Source organism: Phycodurus eques, chromosome 15 (assembly GCF_024500275.1).
Source record: "Phycodurus eques isolate BA_2022a chromosome 15, UOR_Pequ_1.1, whole genome shotgun sequence".
Taxonomy (NCBI): domain Eukaryota; kingdom Metazoa; phylum Chordata; class Actinopteri; order Syngnathiformes; family Syngnathidae; genus Phycodurus; species Phycodurus eques.
This window is the reverse complement of record NC_084539.1, coordinates 17,633,100-17,656,908: the sequence shown is the minus strand read 5'-3', so window position 1 is coordinate 17,656,908 and position 23,809 is coordinate 17,633,100. Positions and strand designations below refer to the sequence as shown.

General features: G+C 42.8%; 1 protein-coding gene across 2 annotated transcripts; it reads right to left on the bottom strand.

The window, feature by feature from the left end:
* Window positions 1-91: 91 nt before the first annotated feature.
* Window positions 92-23,334, bottom strand: LOC133413924 (calmodulin-regulated spectrin-associated protein 1-B-like). Of its 2 annotated transcripts, none has more exons than XM_061698855.1 (18): window positions 23,046-23,334; window positions 21,531-21,709; window positions 15,245-15,510; window positions 14,343-14,504; window positions 14,180-14,260; window positions 10,278-10,419; window positions 10,055-10,194; window positions 8,813-8,909; window positions 8,598-8,721; window positions 8,445-8,518; window positions 8,275-8,356; window positions 5,935-8,161; window positions 5,073-5,209; window positions 4,793-5,001; window positions 4,610-4,697; window positions 3,691-3,812; window positions 2,532-2,650; window positions 92-2,455 (listed from the first exon to the last, which is right to left on the bottom strand). In XM_061698855.1, the coding sequence occupies exons 2-18, from the start codon at window positions 21,706-21,708 to the stop codon at window positions 2,165-2,167; spliced, it is 4,539 nt and encodes a 1,512-aa protein (XP_061554839.1). In that variant the 5' UTR covers window position 21,709; window positions 23,046-23,334; the 3' UTR covers window positions 92-2,164. The 2 variants fall into 2 exon arrangements, with proteins under 2 accessions (XP_061554839.1, XP_061554840.1); XM_061698856.1 differs by having other exon boundaries at window positions 15,245-15,507.
* Window positions 23,335-23,809: the final 475 nt, after the last annotated feature.

Below are 23,809 nucleotides of genomic sequence, written 5' to 3'. Positions count from 1 at the left end.
ATAGAGTTTATGTAATGTAAGTTATTTACAAAGACATTAACTTGTGTTTGTAAAGCAACAGTCACATTTTATAAAGAAGCAACATATTAAACTGCATTTTATTACATTTTTCAAAGACGTTAACACACGATAAAGGACACAATGAAACGGGACTGTAACAGAATAAACCTCATAACAGTGCCTGTTTTTTTTTTTTCTTTCTTTAGCTTCTTTAACTGGTACAAAATATCTTACTAAAAATATATAAAATGCAGCAAAAAAAAAAATCAAGTATTGTGCAGTTTTGTTCGCCATCACGTTACAATTGACCAGGGACGGAGCAGGCAACCTCTTGAGCATTTGAAGCTACATTTAAACATTGTTCTCATGTGACAGGTCGCAAAAAAAAAAAAAAAAAAAAGAAATACTCATGAGCCTGTTAAGGATCTCAGACGGCACGAAATTGACATTGCCCCCCAACAGTAGAAATGTTTATCTTGCGAGAAAACAGCAGCAATAAATAAATAAATGGTTGCCTTTACTTTTTCTCATTGCGGTTGCGGCTAAACTGGAGCCGATCCAAGGTGACGTTCAGCGAAGAGGCAGGGTACTCTTTGGACTGGTCCCCAGCCAATCACAGGACGCATTTAGACAAACAAGCATTCAGGATCACATTCACACCTACACTATATGGGCAAATTAAAGTCTTCCAAAAAACTGTAGCTCGGTGAGAAAAGCGGGGTAGATTCTGGACTAGTCACCAGTCAACTGCAGGGCACATGTAGACAAAAAATAAATAAATAAATACATTCACACTCATACCTATGGGCAATTTAGTCGTACCCAGAGAAAACCAACGCAAGCACTGGGAGAACATGCAAACTCCACACCGGAAGGCCAGATCAGAGTATCGAATCTTAAACCTCAGAACGGTGAGGCAGTCGTGCTAACCGTGCTGCAGTGCCCCCTTTTGTTTTTCTGCCCCAAAAATTAATAAAGTTCAAACATTCCGAGGGGTTAACCACGCAGCAGTCCTCACTTCCTTAGCCAAATAGCAACCAAGCCACTCATTAAAAACACGGGCTCAAAGTGTATCTTTGTAAAAGCACTCATCAGAAGGATTGGAAGGAACAAACCAGCAGCCTTGAGCATCACAATACGATAAACAAACCTTTTTGGTTTTGGAGGGGGGTCAAAAGTCAGAATCACCGCCAGGAATGGATGAAGCAGCGTTCGTTTCGAAAAGGTCCAACTTTGTCGCAACGTGACAATCACTCCATCGGATCTAGTGCCAAAAAGAACGGAGGACATGCAGTACCTACGGGCTCAAACAAAAGTGTGACATGCAGAATTATGATAAATAAAAACAATAGAGTAGTGCTTTCGGCTCGCTGTTTTGTATTCCCTAGGGCAGTGATCACCAAACGCTGTCCGAGATCACCAGGTGGTAATCATCTACTGTATTTACTACAAATACTGTACCTTTGTTCCTCCATCTACGGTGCCAACATATAGTGACAGGCAGAACAATTTAATGGTCTTCCGCTCGCTAGCTGAAGGTACTGTATAGTTAACCTGTGTTTTGTTGCCATTCAAACAACAGAATATTAGCGTTGTGGCCCAGATTTCACACTTATTACATTTGTAAGTACATTTTTTCATTCTATAAACTGACAAAATAACTCCCAAATTCCAAACACAAATATTGCCATTTAAAGCATTTATAAGTAGAAAATGAAAAATGGTCAAAATGCCCAAAAAGGTCCCTCATTTTTTTTGGTCTTGAAATGTTTTTTCTGGGCTGTATACTTTTTGTTTGGTGGTGTGCTGTCATATTTTTCTCATGTAAAATGGCTTTGGCGCAATACAGGTTGGAAAAAACTGCACTAACATCGCCAGTTGTTGAAGGGACAGACTGACCGACGACGACCATGTCGACCATGTTAGCCTCTGATGTTTTCAAATCAAACAAGGAGCTTATTGTTCACACTGAAAGAATGAAATAAACATGAACAATCACGCACATTTCAAAGAGTTGAACTTGAGAGATTTTTCATTTGACATATTTCTAATCTCCCATCCTCTTTAAGACACCGTTGCATTTCTTGAGCGTTTAGTCTGAACACGTCATACGACTATTTGGGTCCGGCCCAACGGTCGTAAACAAGTACAGAGCGTCCGCGTGTCACTTCCTGCGCGCGCTGCCGGGCCTCTTGGCCTGCCACAAGTGGTTGTGGATGGTCAACGCGTCCACGCTGACCGACACCGACTTGGCCGGGATGACGTTAAACTGCTTGCGGTCAGAACTGTACTTGTAGAGCCGGTCGATCATCTTGTGGCCGATGACACGCGGCCCCGTGCCCGTGAATTTGACGATGTCCTCAGTCTCCGGCGAGTACGAGTACACGCCGCGGAACTGGCAGCCGCCGTCCCGAAAGAGGATGATCAGGTGATTCGACTCGCACTTTTCCAGCTCCTGTGACAAAGAAACAAGGCTGCCGATAGAGCAATTGATCACCGGCAGAGGAAATTGTTTTTTTTTTCTCGCTGACCTCCAGAAGGACATTCTTCTGTGCCTCGTTCACCTTTCCGGCCAGGCAGCAGTGGGCGATGGCATTGATGATGATGGGCTTGTTGGACTTAGAGCTTGGCTCTTTGAAAAGCTTGGGCCCTTGGACCAGCAAAAACAACCAAAAGTTCAAGCAAGGGGATATATTCTATTATGGTAACTTGACTTTTTAACACATTCACTGCCATTGATGGCTTTAGAAGTCAAATATCCATGTTAACTGGGAAAGCTGGCAGTGAATGAGTAAAAGCTTGTGTACAAATAGCTGGATCTCTGGAGTGCCTGTGTGAAATCAAACAACTAGCGCGACAACTAACAATTATCTAAAACATTTATTAATCTATTCATTATTTTGTCGATTCATAATGAATCTGATAATTATAAAATTTGAATTTCCATCCTTTTTTTAAAAAACAGGACACTTAAATTGACAGTGCAGAAAATACACAGTACATAAATTGATTATGATTCAGTTACTGGTTTGGTTCGTATCATTATTTTCCAAAGTAAAAGCAGATGTTTGCAAATATCTTATTTTGATTAAACACGTAGATAATCAGTCTGCTTTCACAGAAGACCACTGAAATGTGAGAATATTTATTGTTGAGAGGCTGAAATTCTGAGAATTTGGACAATTTCAAATTAAATGATGTCTCTTAAACAATAATTGATTATCGAAATTGATTATTAATTAATTTGAGAATCAATTAGTTGTCAGTTAATTGATTAATTGTTGCACCTCTACAAACCACCAAATAAATCTTTAGTTATTTGCTTATTTATGAAAGCATGTCTTTGAACAAGCCCTTCTGGACTTCTGTTAGGTAACAGTGGAATTAATTTACAACTTGTACATAACGTACATTATCACCACCCACCCACGCCATTTCTCCATGACATGGTCAGCTAGGTTGGATGTAAGTGACAGACTACACTGTCTGAAACACTTATGCAGAGGCACTATGATGCAGAGACACCTCCTTCCCTCAAAGCCAAAACGTAAGCAGAGCTGCAATTAGTTTAATTGGATGTACAGATTAGCAGTAGCTAAGCACTTACGTGATTGCTCGGTGAAGCTGCAGATGCAGGGGAGGAGGTTGATTCTGATATCAAAAACCATATTTACCGGTATAGATCCTCACCATTGTACTCGGTGGAAGTGATGGAGGAGGCGATGGAGCCGCTCTCCCAGTCGCGCTCCATGTTCCTGCTGGAGGCTCGGCTCAGCACAGGGAAGGAATCCATGGAGCAGACTGACTCAGCCCTGCAAGAAAAACTTGCACTCAAGGTCCAAGTTCCCAATTCCAATTAGATGCCAATACAGTGGACCTGTGCATAATCATGGTTCGGCACCCACAAATTCACCTATTCGTGGATTTGTTTTTGATTTCTTTTCAATTTTTTAAAATCATTTTTTTATGTTTTTTATTTTGGGGGCAGGGGTGGTCAACCTCACAAATGGTTGGCAGTTTATCCCTGTTTATTCCAAAAAATGTTTAGTTTTAAATTTGTTTTGGTATTTCCAATGCAATTGTAATGGGTATCAATATTAATCCACACTATTTTTTGGGTCTATTTTATGTGCATTTCAAGGGTCACATATTCTATTACATATACATATATCAAATAGATAATTTTGAGAGAGAACAAAGTTGTTCTGTTTATGCAAAGCTCCTGTTTATGCAAAGCTCCTAATGAAAAAGTACTAAACCGTGCCCACAAACTGAGGTATGAACTGCCCCACCCTCTTCAAAAACATCAAACTCACATTGATGTGGTATGTATATCTGATCTGTGCATGTAAGATGCATTTGCATTGGCAGATATCCGATACATACTGTAAATGACTAGTAAATATTTGGAAGACGCCTGATTCCGATCTGCAGATATCCGATTGCATGTGTTTTTTTTCCCATTTACACTGCCTTGACGCATATTCCAACTGTGCCACTTGAAAGCAAAAACATCATAACCCTTGAGCCACGCAGTGTAAATCCTTAGCCTTAGTTGGAACCAGTTAGAACACAGCCACTGCCCTATTGGACAAAATGCACATTTCACCTCTGCGATTCCGCCTCTTCAGAGATGATGCTGTCTGCCTCTGTGGCCAAAGACAACGTGGATCCTCGAAGGCTGCAGCTCAGATCAGCTAAAATTATGTTAGTCATTTTATTTTTTCAGCAGTTTTCATGGATGTCCCTCCTTCATATTGCATTAGATTATGTAATGAAACAGACAACATACGTGTGGTGGATCCTTTACAGGGGCTGCTGAACTCGCCTCGATGCAGCGATTTGGGTCTATTCCTGCGGGACTTGAACCTGGGGCTCGGCTTAACCTGACCCTGCTCTTCCAACAACGCCTGCTGCTTCCGGCGCAGGTACTCCTGCTTTATCAGCTCTCGTCTGGCCTTCTCCTCCTCTTTACGAACCCGGTCCTCCTCTGCCTTACGCCTGTAAAAAAAAGAGCAGATTAACATCCCCTGCACAGACATTGGATTTGTGATTATAATGCAGAGGTGTACCTGGCCTCGTCACGCTTGAGTTCGCTGTCTGCTTCCTGCTGCTGCTTGCGTATCCTGGCCTCTTCGGCTTTGCGCTGTTGTTTGAGCATGAAGGCAGCGCGACGTTTGGCCATCTCATCCTCGGCCTTCTCGTCGTCCTGGAAAAGGAGGATGATTCGTCTGTTATCAATTAGTGACTCACAAATAATGTGCCATGAGAAATCATCAGGTGTGCTGCTGAAAATTATCCAGTTTCACTTAATCGATCTGAAAATTATTTTTTATTTGCTTCAAATTATGCACCTTTGCTCATCTATTCATGCTAGCGACATATAGTGACTGGCAGAACAATTAAATGCTTTTCCACTAGATTGTAGAAGGTACAATGTGTTGCCATTCATACAACAGCAGGCTGTAAACCTCTCTCTTTGAGAGGCATAGGCTCTGCTGCAAAGTAATTGACACTCTGCAATTTTATTTTTGTTAATTACTTATTTTAAAAGTTTAAACTGAAAATATACCACAAAACCCTGGGAGCTCCCTGCACTTTTTGTTAGAATTTTAAAACGAAGATGTCTATTGTCTAAGAAAAAACACTGAAACATGTTGCACATCTGAAAAGCTGCGTAAGGCATTTAAATGAAGGGCGTTGGGAGTTTGTTTTATTTATAATTTTGACACCAGTATTAATCCTTCTAAAACAAAACAATATCGGTTATCGGCCCACCTTGACTACTTATAATTGGTATTGGCCCAGAAAAAAACATATTGGTCTACCTCTAATTTTTGTTTGGTGGTGTGTTGTGAGATTTGGTGTTCCTTGGCTCAATAAAGGTTGGGAAACACTGCATTAGACCACAAAGACACTTGTCTTGAACGTTACCTTAAAGAAGAAGCCGAGCACGTTCTTCTGTTCACCGTCTGCGATGTCGAGACTCGCGCCCTCCGCAGGCTCCTTCATCTCTGATAGGTCAACCTCGATCAGGAGACCTTTTCCCGTGGTGCTGTTGTTACCACCGACAGATTCTGTTCCTGAGATGTCGACCTCGTCGTCTTCTGCACAATGTGACGGAGTGATGGAGGTATCGGAGGCCCTCGTGTCCTCTGACTGAACCTTGACAGGAGATAGGTCCGCTTCGTTTTGGACTCTGAAGGTTGTGCGTCTTCTGAAGTTTCTATCCAACCTGGAACTTTCGGCATCCTGGCTTTCTACACCAGTCTTTTCGTTGGGAGAGGTCACAGCTTCAGTGTCAGACACTTTGCTGTTCTTGTTACTCTGCTTCGGCTCTGAGGCTTTGCTTCGCTGGCTAGAGCTCAGCTTGGGAGGACGACGGGTGGGAGCACAACTACTGTCGTTGAAGTCAACAAAGTGGACGGCAAAGGATCTGGGGTCTGAGGTAGGGGACTGTGTTGTGGTCGCAGTTGGTTTCAGGTCTGGTTCTTTAGGTTCCACAGATGAAGCCACATTCTTCTTCATCAGTAGGTCTTGCTGCAATGAGAGCTGCGTCATCTGCTGCTGGATAACGCTGATGGCCTTGTTGAGGAGATCTATGGAGCGGGTACGGTCACTCACATCCGAATCGGAAGCGCCATCCTGAGCCGAGGTGTTTAACCGATTGTCTCGATGTAATGGTCTTCCTTCTGCCTTTGCCTGCACCTTCAGTACCTCAAGACAAGAGTCATCCTTGCAGCAGGGGCTCTTCACTTTCTGAGAGCCAGACAGTTCGGTGGAAGGCGAATGTTTGAGAGGAAGAGGGAGTGTGTCGCTCCTCCCTTCGCCTTTCTTCACGATGTTCAAGAATGCAGCTTTGCCAAGTTTCAGTCGCTGCCGCGCCGACAAGGTCTCCATCTTCCTCTTTTGATACTCGATAGCTCGCCTTTGCTCTTCTAGCTGCATGTGGAGTTGCAGCAGCTCTGAAGGCACTACTGGAGGACTCGCCATCATAGTCTTCCTCACAGCAGACGTGGGGTCTTGCGCTTGCCAACCTGGGCTACCTTCAGTCTTTAGTTGCCAGGGAGCGCAAGGAGTAATCTCAGAGTGGTCGGGCGTCGTCTTCTGTGAGCTGCTGGTGCTAGAGAATCCGTCACGGAGGCTGAGTTTAAGCAACTTCCTCTCGGCAAAGCTGGTCATTCTGACACTGGCACTGCCCGAAACGCTGCAGCTGCTTGCACAGGATGTGGTACTGAGGCATGGGCTGGAGCGTCCACTCCAGTCTTCCTTGTCGTCTCGCTCACTCAGCTTTAGGTCTTCTCTCAGCTTAAAAGACTCAACCTCTGAGAATTCTCTCAGTAAGCCAATTCCTTTTTCCCTGCTTGGCTCGATCAGCTCCACATCCTCGTCATCTTCCTCAAAACCTGCAATGTCGGAATCAGAGTCTTGCCCTACTTCTGCATCAGAGGAAAGATGACTGTGACAGTCTGACTCTCCAGACAAGTGAAGGAAAAAGCCTTGTGGTTGTGTTTTCTCAGAAAGTGAAGTATGTGTCAAGCCTTCCCGGGTGGGCACAGATTTTACCACAGTTATGGGTTTAAACGCATATTTACGACATTCAGACAATGGTGATTTCCTGTGTGATTTATGTGGAACATCCGTGGCTGGATTCACACCACATAGCCCTGACCTGCAGCGACTCTCCCCGCTCTCCTCGTCCTTGTTGAGGCTGATACTCTTCTCTTTGGCTGGCTTAGGGATGGCTGGCATCAGAGGCTCCAGGTAGTAGCTTTCCGCCTGCACACCTGGGGTTAAGACGTCCATGTCGAGAGTATTAGAAACCCTCCGTGGTGAGGTCGTGTGTGGGATTTCCAGTTCATCCAGCTCGATGTCACTCCTGAGTGGACGTCGGTGGAAAGCAGCGGGGTGTACCATGGCGACTAGCTCCTCCTCCTCTAAGAGCTCCTCCTCGTCCTCGATGCGAATATGGCTGAGGAGACTTTGCCCGCTCAGTCTGTGCTCGTGCAGCGGGCGACCTGAACCCATGAGCATGTGGCTGGGTGTCATAATGCTAGAGGCCAAGCTGCCTTTGGTGTTGGAGCGAATCAGACTGCTATTGTCTGTGTCAACCTCGTGATTGGGGAAATGCAAGGCGTAGGGTGCCGGCTGGGATAAAGGCCTGGTGATGGATACAAGACAAGGACTCTTGATACAGATCTGGTACGGGAACGTACTGAATCATGCAGATGAATAACCTAAATTGTCTGCTGAGAGTAAAATGTGAATGCATACCTCTGCCTTCTCTCTGGCCAGACCTGTGACAAACCCTGCGGCTTCTCATCTTTACGTGCCAGAGAGCTGCACTGCTTCCTCACTGAGGTATTAAGACAAAACAAAGCTTACTTAACATAATATATTAATAGTCTTAACATTAAAGCCTGCAGGTCACTATCATATATTACCTGTAGCATCATCCTCAACTCCCCTCGGTCGTCTCTGTCTTGGAGGCACTAAAGAGTGATGAGAGCTGGAAGTGCTGTCAGAGAGACATTTTTAGAGTTTTCAAGTGATACCGCCAAATTAAAGGTAACACGGTCAGCTTGGAGATAAACTACCTAAAGTTGGAGCTTAAAGGCATGGTCAACATTTCAGCATCGCTTGATGTAGTCTGGAAACTACGTTTGGTGAAATTGATGGGTGTGTGGGATCGAGAGGCCTTCGGCATCAGCAGTAACCTTGCTGTAAAGATGTGGAGCACTTGTTTAACATGAAACACTAGCGGCAAACTCCTTAAAATTGCCTTAGAATACAAGCAGAGTGTAAGTTTTACCATCTCTGAATTCCTTAAGGTCTCTGGGCTGTACAAAGTCCGGCTTCACAATCTCAAACCACCAGAAGAGCTCGGCAATGAATACCATCACATTATTCTGCATGAGGAAGGAACGAAAGGTTAGTGGTGCTATTGTAAACTTGTCCGTATCCGCCATATAACCATTCATTTTCTAAAGTGCTTGTCCTCATTGAAGTCACCGGTGAGCAGGAGCCTATCCCAGTTGGCAAGAGACAGGGTACACTGTGGACTGGTCGCCAGTTAATGTCAGGGCACATATAGACAAACAATCACACTAATGTTCACACCTATGTACAATTTTGAGTCTTTATGAACCTAAGATGGCGGCACGGTGGACGACTGGTTAGAGCGTCAGCCTCACAGTTCTGAGGACCCGGGTTCAATCCCCGGCCCCGCCTGTGTGGAGTTTGCATGTTCTCCCCGTGCCTGCGTGGGTTTTCTCTGGGCACTCCGGTTTCCTCCCACATTCCAAAAACATGCATTAATTGGTGACTCTAAATTGCTCGTAGGTGTGACTGTGAGTGCGCATGGTTGTTTGTTTGTATGTGCCCTGCAATTGGCTGGCAACCAGTTCAGGGTGTACCCCGCCTCCTGCCCGATGACAGCTGGGATAGGCTCCAGCACGCCCGCGACCCGAGTGAGGAGAAGCGGCTCAAAAAATGGATGGATGGATGGATGAACCTAAGATCACATTGGACAAGGGGCAGGGTACACCCTGGACAGGTTGCCAGCTAATTGCAGGATACAATTAGAGGAATAGCAACCTTCCATACTCACATTCAAGCGTATGGACAATTTAGAGTCTTTCATTTTCAATATGAGAAGAAGTCTGAGTACCCGAAAAAAAGAAAAAACATGCAAACGCCACACAGGAAAGCCAGAGTTGAAATTCAAACCCTGAACCACCGAACTGTAAGGGTTACGGTTAGGGCTAGAGCTGTGCTAAACACTATAATACAGTAATGAAGCTGAATATTTTGCTGCCCTCTCGAGGCTGACAAAGCTGTTACAATACGCTCAGTCCAGAGATCATTTTCCAGGACATTTTCCATGATGAATTACCTTTACCGTAATAGACACATATCGTTTATGATTTCAATGTTTTTTATGTAATTTTTTTATGCATGTTCCCTCAACTGGAAACGTCATCAACTGTTTTTCAGTTCTTCCTTAACATGTGGGAACCCTGTTAATGTTTGTGTGTGTGTGTTATTGCCTCACCCTCAGCACTGGAGGACAATACAGCATGTCCTCAGGCTTCAGATAGAAGCACTTGTTCAAGTATTCATTGGAAAATTCCTTCAGCAACTGGATGTTGTACATGCTGTCAGCTATGGAGGCGATGTGCTTCAGGCAGATATCTGTATTTAGGACACACAGAAAGACCATCATTGTCACACAACCTCTTGACTGATTGGTGGTGGGATAACGGCTTCGACCATACCTTCAAGTCTAACGTGTTTGGGGCAATAGAAGTGGATTAGGGCCAGAAGAGCAGCGCCGTCACACACGTCTTTGCACAGGTCGTCTACCAGGGAGAAGTGCTGAAGTGTCCGACCTGAGAGATGGTCCCTGCGATAGCGCACCTGAACAGTGGGAAAGGATCCCAGGTAAAGTTTATCAGGTTTAGGCCACATACAGAACTTTAATCCATGGGTTCTCAAAACCTTTTGGGGCAAGTGACCCCGTTACTGGGGAGAAATATTTCCAATGACCACCTCATGTTATGAATGCTAATTAAACATGACTATCAGGTGTACCCCTTAATACCATAGGAATTTAAAAACGTTTCTTATTTTCTAGAAAAAGGTAGTGTTATGATAACAATGTCATATTTTTAGATGCCAAAGGTTTTATTTTTTCAAGAAAAAAGGCAAAATCTTTACAAGAACAAGTAGGTATTTTGTTGGGATAAAAAGTCGTAATCTTATGAGAATTAAGTTGTGTTTACAGTATAATAATATTAAGTTTAACAATAAAAATAGATATTTTAACAAATGAATTTAAAAAATACCCACTATTTATTTTTATTATACTTGTATTCTGGAAAGAATGCACAGAACTATGTTCCTGAAAATAGACGCTTTTTGTTCTCAAAAAGATTTTGGACTTTATTCCGGTAATACTAGGCATTTTGTTATTTAATAATAAGTAAGTATAATAAAAGTTATAAAAAAGTCGCGCAGATGTCAGCTGTATGTGAAATGTCCCAATCTTATCGGAGCTTGCAATAAAGCCAAAGCTAAAGTAGGACGTAAAAATTGGTTTATTATGTTTGTTTTATTGGCTGCTGCTCCCAATTTGTCGGTATGTACAAATTTAAATAATAGAGCATAATGCTCTCTCTCTCTCTCTCTCTCTCTCTCTCTCTCTCTCTCTCTCTCTCTCTCACTCACTCACTCACTCACTCACTCACTCACTCACTCATGCTAGGTATATTACCACGCGACAAAACTCCACAGGCTCCAACAGACAATGGGCCAGCGCATGCAATATGTCAGGCTGGTGGGGAAAGAGGAGAGAGATGACTTGGTGAGGTCCACACATGCATGGGAGGGGAGCCACTCCAGGCAGCCTGCTTCTTTGTCAGCAAAATGAGTATTTGCAGAGGGTTCACAAAAATGATGATGATGAAAGCCAAATCTTAAACAAAAGAAGTGCTAATGGACGAATGCATACTGTAGGTGGGTGGAGCTTGTTGCTACTACAGGGCATCATAGTCCTCCCGAGTTAAGCGGGGTACACACATAACGATAATCAGGCCAAATTTGAGCATTTGCCCTCACTTACGATCAAAGTCAGCAAAGGGCCGATTATTGGTTGTCACTAAAGATTATCATGGGTGATTATCCTGTGGTGTAGGGTGTGATAAGAGTCGTTTTGACTTCCTGACGAACTCGGAAATCGGAGCCAGCAATCGCAAATGTTAAACCTGCTCGATATTCCGATTGCAAAGCCTTATGTGTGTCGTCAACACCGAGTTGGGCCGAGCCACGAACTCCGTGATTGTATCGCGAGATGGAACAACAGCATAGTATATTAGGAAGCGACCTGAAACTACTTCTACTCTTTCATCTTTTTTTCTGGATTCCCTTTGGCACTTTGCTGCCTCTTACAAACAAGTCTACTACATTTTTTTCCCCGTTCATTATGTCTTTTGGTGAGGTCAGCATATGTAGACTGGGACTTATCTCCGTGCGAATGATAGCTTGGAACACACCCTAAAGTCATTCATTGTGAGGAGAAAATATGTTCAGCTCTATAATGTAGGTGTCTTAAGCATTTATTACTTTTGTGTTCATTTGGATATTTGTTAATTGAGCAGACCAATTCACATAGCTTGTGCATGGCGAGTTGCTTTGGGATGGCTGGAAGCAGAGCAACCCAGTCTGTAGTGTATATGTAACAAATTATGACAAAGTGGGTATTTGTTGCACCAGAATGCGTTATTAGTGTTTTCAGTGATGTTTATTCATCAGGGTTACACGTATCGATCATTAAGTACTTCCACCACCGAAAGTGGTGCACTTTGTCTTAGCAGCGTTCTTTATCATTTGTAAGTATGCTCATTTGATTTTTGTTATTATTTATCCTATGTTTGGGTTCACTTACCAATGTGTATTTGGTTATTCTTTCTCTCAACAAAAATCAAAACACATACACACATGCTCACACTAGAAGTGTGAACCCAATGTGTAATATTTATGTCAAAATGGAAATGGCATTTCATTTTAACTGTTTTGAACGAAAAGGACATTTTGTTTTGAATATTACAATATTATCGCATATGGCATGATGGACCTCAATAAATGGACCTCAGACTTTTGGAAACATTTTTTATATTTTTGTATTTGAGTACCCCTGCACTACAGTATAAAAGCAGTTCGCACACATGGTAATTTTTTCCATGTCATGTGTGGGTACTCTCACATTTCAAAAATTTGTTAAGATGTTAAAAATCAGTCTGTGTGTTCCCTGCTTCATTTTACTTATCCTCCAAAGGCTTCTGTAGAAAACTGCACATCTGTTCTGAGGCCTTTTAAAGAAGTATATATTTATTTTAGCAGATCAGAGGGCTGCACAATCTGACATAAATGTGCATATACAGTGTGTGTGTGTGTGTGTGTGTGTGTGTGTGTGTGTGTGTGTGTGTGTATATATATATATATATATATATATATATATATATATATATATATATATATATATATATATATATATATATATATATATATATATATATATATATATATATATATAAATATAAAGGCTCCCGCGACCCTAACCAGACCCTAATCACACTTACGGTACCAGCTTCCAGTACCATTTGGAGGGAGACTAGCATCCAAGAGGCACAAGGAGAAGATATTTGGGTGGTGGTGGTTGGGGGGAGGTGGAGTGGTACAAACAGGAAGAGCAGCACACAAGGTTCAGACAGTAACTGACTCTTTGTTGCCATGGTGACAGAAATATGACAAGTGGTATGGTTAGAGCTGATGGGAGCACATGTTAACAAAGGATCTGATGTGACTGGTAAAAGATGGTCATGTGAACCTGGTGCCCGCTTGCGGGAATGTAGTGGATAGCTCGTTTACATTGTAATAAAATCTGCTGAATGTAAAAGATGGTCATGTGAACAGAATGTGCAATACAACTAAAGCAGGGTACATACATACCGTATCGATAATCGGGCCTAATTTAACCTCTCCTGTTCAAAGTCAACAAAGGCCTAATTATTGGATTTCTGTAAAAGAGCATCATGTGTGACTATCCTGTGAAGAACTGCAGCTATTGAATATTTTAAAAATCTATTATTCTATCAATTAATCGAATAATGGGATAAAAATGTATCCGTCGATTATCAAAACAGTTGTCAATTAATTTGATCATCAATAAATTGTTGATGATGTGGGATGTGTTAAGACAGTGAATTTGATGATGTGTTTATTTTTCTCCTCTGTCTGCTCTGAAAATGGTTGGAGCAGACTATCATAAATGTTAAACTTGTTAATCATGACAAATCTCAATGTGTGTGCTCTAAACCGAGCTGGGCTCTGCACCTCAGACTCTATGATTGCCTACTCTGTGTATGTGTGTGTGAACGTGTATTTGTGTGTGTTTCGGTTAAGTATGTGTGACCCCCTTTTAAGCGCATTGGAGGAAGTGACTAACAAAGGGAGTTGATTCCAAATTGATATCATACTACTTTCTTCACAAACAAAACAAAAATGCTGATTGCTGTCTTACTGTGTTCGTCAGCCATCTTTCTGTATTTACGCTGACTAGAATGTTCCATCAGTTACCGTAGCTCAACATAGTTAGCTGCTTTTTTTTTTTTTTACTTACCTTCTGGTGGTTTGGCGAGTCCAGCAGGTGCTGCTTCATCTTCATCTCTTTTTCAGAGATAGCCCTCATCTTTGTGTTCACCTTCAGTTGACAAAGCAGTAGGTCAACCCAGACAAATCTACCCAGAAATAAAAACCCAGCGGCTTGTTTATTTTCTTTTTACCTTGTTGACCCAAAGGACCATGGCATCCTCCAGGTCCAACGGACGCTCCTTAGAGGCACTGAAGTTGGAGAATCGCTTGACACTGGACACCACCTTCTCCACACTGATCATCTCTGCTGTGTAGGCCATCATGAGGGCATCGATCAGGTGCATGTGGCAGCTCTACACACAAAAGAAGAGGATACACAAAGTGCATCCATAATAGAAGAAAATACTCCCACGAATATGGTTCCCTAGACTGGTCGCCAGTCGATCAAGGCACATACACAGACAAAAAAATATTCACACTTACAGCATGGTGGTGGTAGTGTCATGGCATGAACATCTATGGTTGCCAATGGAACAAGTTCCCTTTTATTTATTACTGATGTCACATTCTGGTAACGTTCCGAAATGAAATAGGGTTCAGCAGAAAGTTATGCTGCGTTCAATATCGCTGGGAAATCGGAAACATCCTGCGTACCAGTTACCCAGCCACTGTATCTACCTGGAAGCAAGCATGTATATATAGTATTTTATAATTATTTTATTTAAAAATCATGTTGCTGGTGAATGGCTACACGGTGGATGACCATTTAGCACATCTGCCTCACAGTTCTGAGGACCCGAGTTCAAATCCGCTCTCGCCTGTGTGGAGTTTTCACGTTCTCCCCGTGCCTGCGTGGGTTTTCTCCGGGTACTCCTGTTTCCTCCCACATCCAAAAAACATTGATGGTAGGTGAACTAGCGACTCTAAATTGCCCGGTTGTTTGTTTATATCTGCCCTGCGACTGGTGACCAGTTCGCCAAAAGACAGCTGGGATAGGCTCCAGCATGCCCGCGACCATAGGGTAAGCGATACAGAAAACGGATGGATGGATATTGATGGTGTATCCCAGCCCCAGTAATAAACCTCAACACACCATCTTGACAGGGTTTGAGCTGAGATCCAGAGTGGAGACGTGGAAATCGTCTGAGTCTTGCACATGGATGCCCCTGGCGGACAGTGCCTGGAGCACGGACTGATGGCTTCGGAGCGAGGCGGCTTGCTCAGCGCGCAGGATGAGTCCGCACACCCGGCAGTAGATCTCCCCGGACAGCAGCAGGTGAATGACGGGCGGCTTGATGTGCTCCTGCTCATACTGGTCCGTGTAGAAGGGGTCCTGCAGGTCCTCAGGGATGTGGTCTGCTGGTAAGAAGCATACGTTCAAATCAAGTGTTGCAACTCATACATACACTACACGTCACACAAAAGAACTATCCTCCGCCTATTTGCGGTTCATTATGCAGAAATTCACCTACCGTATTGGTGATTTTTTTCCCTGTGGAACCTATCCCCAGCTACAGTATTCGCTAAAAAACCTCTGAATCAAGAACCTATTCTAGTGTTTGTGCTATGTCTGAAATGCCCAGAATGCCACAAGATGGTGCCAAAGTACTATTTAAAGGGCCAATCTCACTGGCTGAGACATCGCGGCGACTGCCACGACTGACCCAGGTGACTCAGGAGAACAAAATATTGTTTGCGCTCTCACCAGGGAGACGTTTTGCGAGCCGGAGACCAATATGCCTGGAAGTCTCTGGGACATCACAGAGACTTGAAAAAGTTTCCAAAATATCTCCCAAAAAATCAGCATGTTCAATCACTCAACGACCCAGCTAGTCTCCAAGTGACGTCACTGAGACTTTTCCGCCAAAATTTGAGCTTGGAGCCAACTTCAGATATGGTGCCGCTTAATGGCAAAGGTGAACTCCACAACATCCATCCAGCATTCAGGGTCTAACTCATAATTTGAGATATGAATAAATCGAGCTACGAGTTTAGTCACGAAACAAATTAAATTCAGAAATCAAAGTACCACTACATATTGAAGTGATACATCCCGACTGAGAGATAATTTTTGCATGTCAGGGAGGAGCGAAGCCTGGGTAGCTCCAGAGAGTCTTTGCCGCAATTGTATGTTTTTTTTCTGAAATCAAATAATCTCTAGGACGTTTCTGTTTATTATCATTAAACAGTTTTGGCATCATAGTTTGTTGCATATATACAGTTTAACTATTAATATAAGCAATTATAAACATTTTTGGCCAGGGGAACAATTGTAGTTTTTCGTGGGGATTACTTTGAAGCTAATACCTAGCCTGTCACAATAATTACTACATCGACTTATTGTTCGATAAATAAAATGGACACGATAGTTTTTCCGAACTCGATAAATTCTCATTGTTATGATTAGCTGGTGCGTGGCTCACACAGTGAACCGACGATGAGTTGTACGGCTGTGTCATTAGCTGCCAGTGAGCTCGTGAAACGCTGGTGGACCAGCGTTATCTCCGTCCAATACTCCACAGCCTTTTTTCCATGTGCCACGCTTAGATCCACACAACAGACACTTAAGGGAAAGTCAACTGCTTATATTAGCTAGCCCGCAAGCTAACGAGCTAGCAAGCAAAGGAGCTAAACAGCTCGCTCCACCACAGCTACGGAATTTAAAACGTCAGTGCCTCGGTCCGAGTTGTTGTGTGTGTTAGTCCTCAATTAACACATACATGGGAAAGTTAACTCTTTATTAAGCATAACCTCAGCGGTACACGTTATTCAGCCAGTAGTTGACTACAGCAAATGTATTTGATTGACAGGTGAAGGCCTCGTCTCTAGCGCCTTCAGCGGACCAGCCACAAAGTCCTATAGCTTGAGGCCGGGCCTTATTTTTCATTATTTCAGAGGCATATAAAAAACAACAATACTATCGTTTATCGTGATAGTTTTGACAAAAATACTGTATATCATCCTGAAAATGTGTTATCGTGACAGGCCTACGAATACCTTCAACAGTATAAGGTGAGACTAGAAGAACATTGAGGCAAAGTAGCAAGCCCACAGGCTTAGAACCAATAAGATAACAAGACTTAGCGGTGATTATGGAGCTGATGTTGTTGTGCCGGCCCGCCTGGTGGTTCCTTGCTTGTGCACCAGGACGTGGCGCAGTTATTTTAGTACACCTTGAAGACGCTAATCCACACTTACTTTGTTGGTGGACACGTGGACAGGCAGTCAGTAGTGTCTACACAACAGTGGGCGCAATTTGCCAAGATGTTCAGTTTTGATTCAGGTAGTGATTTAGCTTATTTAGCTCCCTGCGAGGGTCAAAATAAAGACTTGTCAATACAACTAACTATGACTACTAGTACAGCTACAGATTCCATGTCTGTTGCACAGCTACCAAACATAGGGGTATCAATCAGAGGCATTAACACTGCTTTATTGGCAAATTGGTGCATTAAAGGCTTAAGGGTAGAACCCATGTTTTTCCCCCTGTCCATTCAGACTAAACTCACGGAAGTACGTGTACACGCAATCATTGCGGCTTCACGCAGTCAGATAACTAGATGGGTGGCGACATTAGCGCCATCTGGGATACTGTCAACTGCTTTCAACACTAAGGGGCATAGGCAATGAATCTCAGGTGTAAAATTTCCCTATCTGTTTGTGGCCACTTACACACTGATAATGGGTCAGAGGCTGGCAAATTTGCAGGTCCACCTTAACCTTCCCATCCCGCATCGGTGCATATAAGGATTTTTCAAATCGTAAAAGATTTTTTTTTTATCTGCCACATATGAACATAAAAAAACAGGCATTTAACAGTTTGGGTGGTATTGTGTGTGGTGTGTTCCGATCATCTCAACACAACAACAACACACATAAAGATTCTGTTCCGATGCTAATCTCGAAATCTCATGTGATCACACATGGTCTCGCAAAAACAAAGACGAGCACACTTGCGGGTATGCGCCGATGTTACCCAGGTACTTCCGAAGAGACCAGAGGTGGGACCGTGGTAATACGGCGATGTCGTAAAAAAAGACTTGCCTTGGGAAGTACTTCTTGCCGTCTGGAGAACCCACTTTTATACAAAATACACATTTGTTTTTATGTTGGTTTTTTTTGTTTGTTTTTCTTGGTAGGTCGCTTCTTTGATTGGCTTACATTCCATTTGACGTCACAGTTCATGTATTCAATGACCCGAGAGTAGTCTGCTTTCCCCACACACAGATTTTTTGTCTTAAATATTGAACACGTTTAATATAAAGATTGGCGGGCCAACCTGTTTCGGACTCTATTATCGAGACAAATCCACTCTGAACACACCTCATATCTAAGGATAATCTTATAGGATAGACTTATAAGATAGTCTGGCGTTTGATGTCCTTTGTCGGGAAGGGGCCAAGTTGGGCCAAAAACAGCCCAATTGTCTGTCTTTGTCTACCTGTGTGTAAGGGATTATCGTAAAGTTAATTACAGCCACCTAGTTGGGATAAAAATGAGGCGTTAATTTGGGGTGAGGCTGTTTTTATTTAAGAGTTTAAGAGTTATTAGTTATAGTTAGTTTATTTCAGTTTAAGAATGTTGGGCTAATCAACCAAGTGTGTGTCTTCACTTCCAATCTCATTTATCACTTAAACATGTGACATTATCACTACGGCAGAATGGCAGCACAGTGCAGTGTTTTCTCCTTAATCTAATGAGAGTGTTTTGGCCTGCACACACAAACTATCACTAATGTGAGTGTGGATTGTGTGGTTTATAAAAACACACTCCAGTGCATTGACACCATTCCTACTCACTCACCACAATGCACATCATAGTGGGTTGGTTTTCAACTGAGAAATCATTTGATCTCATTGTGAGGATCTTTGTAAAGGCCGAGAAACAAGAATTTATCTGTGTCGCTACTAAATGCTTGCTTACTTATGAAGTATAAAACAGAGGGAATAAAAGCACATGCAGCCCAATGAGGAACCTCATTAACTCATTTTATGGGTTTTGCTGTTTGGCTCATCAAACAATGAGCGTAATGAAACTGCAATTAAACAGCTACAGTTGAAAAATAGTGCATGTTGTAGCTGCTGTTGGGTTTTGAGATGCTAATTTTATCATACTCAATCGATTAGGTGAGCAGAGAAGGAAAACATGAGAAGTGGCTCCTCTGTGCTGCTGATAGCTGACGTCAGGACGAACCAATCAGATTAAGGGACACTCCACAGGGGTTGGTGTTTATTATGGGGCATCTGATCTGTGCCCTGGCACACGGGTGGATATTTTGCTGGAATGTGACCATTCACAACAGTAATGCGGAAGACTAAATAATCTGTGGTACTGCGTGAGATGAAGTAAGCAAGGTTGCATAGAACGTCAGGCAACCCAGAAAACGCAGTCAGTATGTGTTTTTTGGAATGACTGATGATTGACCCGTAGCTAACACTCGCCCTCAGAGATCAGTCACACAGAGTGACACAAAAACCCACTTCGAAGGGAAGGGGTAGTTTCCACACATTAGCACACGGCCTGGTGATGTGGAGCAGTTTCAGTGCAAGGAGTCGAGCTGGTCGAGAGCAGGCAAGGCTACTGACCTGTGTATAAAAGCCTTTTGCACATCATGAGAAGCTAGCAAGAATGTCTTCCCACAGCGTGAAGACTGTATTGTAGCTTTGTTAGCACTGGACAAAATTCTAGTGGTAGAAATGGGATATGTAATAATAACTAAGTAACTCACAATTGCCGGATAACCACTGATGCGAACAAAGGCGTTTAAGTTTTCATATAGTGGGGGACGGGCAACTCATGCCATATGCACAAGTGCGTCACTGTTTTAGCCATGCCCCCAACAAATCTGAAAAACTGTAATGGTGGAAAAACGGTTTAACACTGTATCTCCAAAATTCAGTAGTGGGTAGCTCTCAGTCTTTCCACATTTTCATCTTCCAACATGCATGTATTTAGAACCACATGTCTGAATTCACTTTACAGGGTCTTTAAGCTCGCACTATGGCATAACTGGACTTTAAACTAGTGTACTCTTCTTGCCACCAAACAATGTAAAAACAATAGTCACAAATTTTACATACTACTTTGGAACATTTCCTCAACTTGACACCCTGCCTCAATTAATGGGTGCGCTGCTCGAATAATTCCACACCACAAATAGATGCTACTAGTTGGTGGTTATGATCTTTCCCATAACGGATCTGATACGTATTACGGTAGACGTCTTTACCAAGGCATCGGTAAACCTGACATTTACGATGAAGTTCAAAGAGAGAGTGCAAAAAAAAAAAAAAGATTTCAGCACTGCAATAATCTTCATGTCAACCAGTCCAGGGTGTACCCTGCTTCTCTTGCCAAAAGTCAGCTTTTGTTTAGTCATATCCTGTTTTGTTGGCTTGTTTCCTGTGTGGAATCTGTTGTGTTACAGTTCCTGGGTGCAGGTCAGTGGGCGGAGTCTCTCGCGATGCAGCTGCTGGTGATCTGTCATCAGCAGTATATTTAAGCATGGGAGACGCAGGAGGAAAACACCGAGAAATTGTACTTCGCTTGTTGCCATTACCTTGCCAGCCTTTTTTTTTTTTTTTTTTTTTTTTTTAAATATATATACATTCTTGCGCATTCCCACGTTCATTCTGTCCTCCCAGTAGCTCTTTTCATCTGCTGTTTTTCTAGTAAGTACTACTGTGTTTTTCTGTTCTGGTTTCTCATCCTTGTGTAAGTTAGTGTGTTCTCCTAGCTTCCTTTAGTGTTTTCCTCCTGTGGTTCTCTGTCCGCCGTCCTTATTTAAGTACCGGTCTGCTAGATGTTTTCACGTTGCCCTTCTGTCACGTCACTTTCTGTTTATAGTCATCGTTTCACGTCAGTGTGCTCCCTTTGTTGAATAAAGTCTGTAAACGCGCATCTTCTGTTGTTTTGCTTTGGGGTCCAAATATGTTGTTTGACGCAGCCGTAACAGGTTTATTGCACTGTAAACTGTTTATAGGTATGAATATGAGTGTGAATGGATTATTTTTGTCTGTGCCCTTAGATTGACTGGACTTGACAAAGTCAGCTGGGATATGCAACAGCCACCCTCCACCCTAATGAAAACAAGTCCTATAGAAAATGGGTGGCTGACTGGATATTTAAGAGCTGGCAAATGGTACATTTGGCTCCATTATCTGTTGTGGTTTTTTTTACATTTCACTATACCAAACCAATGCGAAGGGCCTGTCACTTAATAGAACCACAACATACTGGCCAGGCCTGTTAAAGGCTGAGTCAGGGCTATTTGTCAGGTTTGACAACCATTTCCTATGATCCTGTAAAATGCAATCACACGCCAATGCCGTTGTGAGTGTAAAAAGCCTGAGCAGCGATAGCACAAGAGGATGTCTTACCAATGCCATAAGCTTTGGCCAGCAGCCAACGGAGATTTGCTTCTATTTTGGCCCTGGCAGAGTCATACAGGTCTGGAGGTACTACCAGAACTTCCACGCTTCCTCTTCCTGAAACACCATCTTCCGCTGCTCTCCTCCTGGTGCTGCCCCCCTGCCCGGCACTCCCCTCCATGTCCATGCTGGGAAAAAAAGACACACATACAGTACAATACTGTTGCTTGTTTCATTTTGTTTGCTTTACTTTATTTAAACAAGCAGTTTACATATGGCAAACAATAATATACATGAGACCTGTAACCAGAGGTGGGGAACTTCAGTCGTCAGACATCCTGCAAGTCGCTTGGTTTAGGACTTGGGACTTGCTGGACTAAAGTTCGAGTTGTCATATGAACTAACCAACCATTTTCTATTCCACTTATTAGAGTTGCAGGTGAGGTGGCGCCTATCCAAGATGACTTTGGGCGAGCGGCGCAACAGTTAACTGTGGACTGGTCGCCACCCAATCACGGGACTCATTGAGACAAACAACCATTCATACTAAGGACAATTTAGAGTCTCCAGTTGACCAAACATTTGTGTTTTGGGAATGTAGGAAGAAGCCCGAGTACCTGCATAAAACCCACGCAAGCACGGGGAGAACATGCACACTCCACACAGGGAGGCTGGAGGCTGGATTTGAATCCCAAGGCACCACCCTGACAACTGTTGTTTTTTTTAAACTGCGTCATCGGCGAATCAAATCAGTTTGTCAAATCTTCTCCTAATGCCATTATTCATGTTTTAATACAATGGTCGAAGCTGTTACAGTTTCTCTTGCCTGCCTTTTTTTCCATTTTGTAAAAAGAAGACACAGAATTGATGCACTTGACTAAAAATAAGATTGAAGTTGTTCAGTGGTTCATTTTAAAGGACATTTACTGTACATGGTTTCATCTTTTTTTAAGGTGTGGACCAGACCACAACATTTTTGTTTTAAACCTCCATCTTAGAGAGAGATATAGGCTAACAAACTTTCGTCTAGTTAGAGATACTTCTTGACTTAAAACGTCTATATCTTTAAAATTACACCACGAAGGAAACTAATTTGAAGTGTTTAAAAAAAACTATGACGTGGATGTGCTAACCACTCCTACCCTGGTCCTCCTGCTTAAAACAATAATTTAATATATTAAATACTGTACATGGCTAATTACTGTCCAAGGTAGGCAGGTGAGAGCTTGACGTTGAACCAACAAGGGCCTGTCTGTTGTCAAAAAATGCATCAAAATGACCACCAAAAAAATACACGATTTTTCAGACTATGCGCATCTGATGGTACTTTCATCTCTTTCATAGGAAAATTGACACCATTTTAAAAAATGAAATATAATGTGGGTTTATTAGCTTCCATTCAAATGAAGCGCAGTTAGCATGTCGCTGTCATAGCCGTCTCGAGACAGGTTGACCGGTGAAAGGTTGGCTCGCTTTAGCGGCGAATGATCGACATTCCAAGAGGAGAAGGAAAAACAAGCTCACCTTTACGGGCACATTGGCTCCGTCTTCGCTCTTGTATCTATCTTGGCTTGTTACAGGAGCATACTGGCGGAGGAGGCGAAAGACTCCTCCGAACGTGCCTCCCCGCCCTGCGCGACACAAATCTCCGGCCTCTCTGGATAACGCCGGTTAATCCCACGGTAATAAATGAAATCCGCTTGGCAAACCACGCGAGGTCGGAATTCGAGGGAATTTTTATTTTTTTATAAAAACACTAGTAATGTCCAAATGCCGCTAATTCAAATTCGCTGGCATCGCTGCTGAGGAGGGTGGGTGGGTGGGGGATAAACGGTTGTCGGAGCTTGTCTCTATGGGGACGGGAGAGTCCTCCAGACCGAGCAAAACGGATGCGGTACAACTGTTGGCTGGCTTGGGGGCGATGTTGGACAGTTTCGCCAGCACCAGGCTTTTGAAAACAAATCAGTGGTGCGTCGAGACGTTTAATTCATTAAATGGTAAATGGAGTAGTGCTTTATGTACAATCGAGCGATTCTCAAAAGTGTGGTACGTGGGTACCTTCTAGTGGTAAACAAAATAATTCAATGTTCAAACTGGATAATGTTAGTGGATTAAACATTTTTAAATCCAGTACGGTAAATTTATGTACAGTTCAGTTGGATTAGAATTTTAAGTACAATCAATTTTCATTAACTACTTAACTATTAAAAATTATGTAGGTACAATTTTTATTAAACGTTTATGTGCAATGCATTTTAATTGAATAATTACTTAAGTTTTTTCCCCCA

Excerpts from the sequence above, each read along its gene's own strand:
- LOC133413924 (XM_061698855.1), bottom strand. The coding sequence starts at position 21,708 with ATGGACATGGAGGGGAGTGCCGGGCAGGGGGGCAGCACCAGGAGGAGA. Across the intron at positions 10,420-14,179 it reads ACTCGCCAAACCACCAGAAG|GTGCGCTATCGCAGGGACCA; the intron begins GTAAGTAAAAAA and ends CCCACTGTTCAG. Across the intron at positions 8,357-8,444 it reads AGTTGAGGATGATGCTACAG|TGAGGAAGCAGTGCAGCTCT; the intron begins GTAATATATGAT and ends TTAATACCTCAG.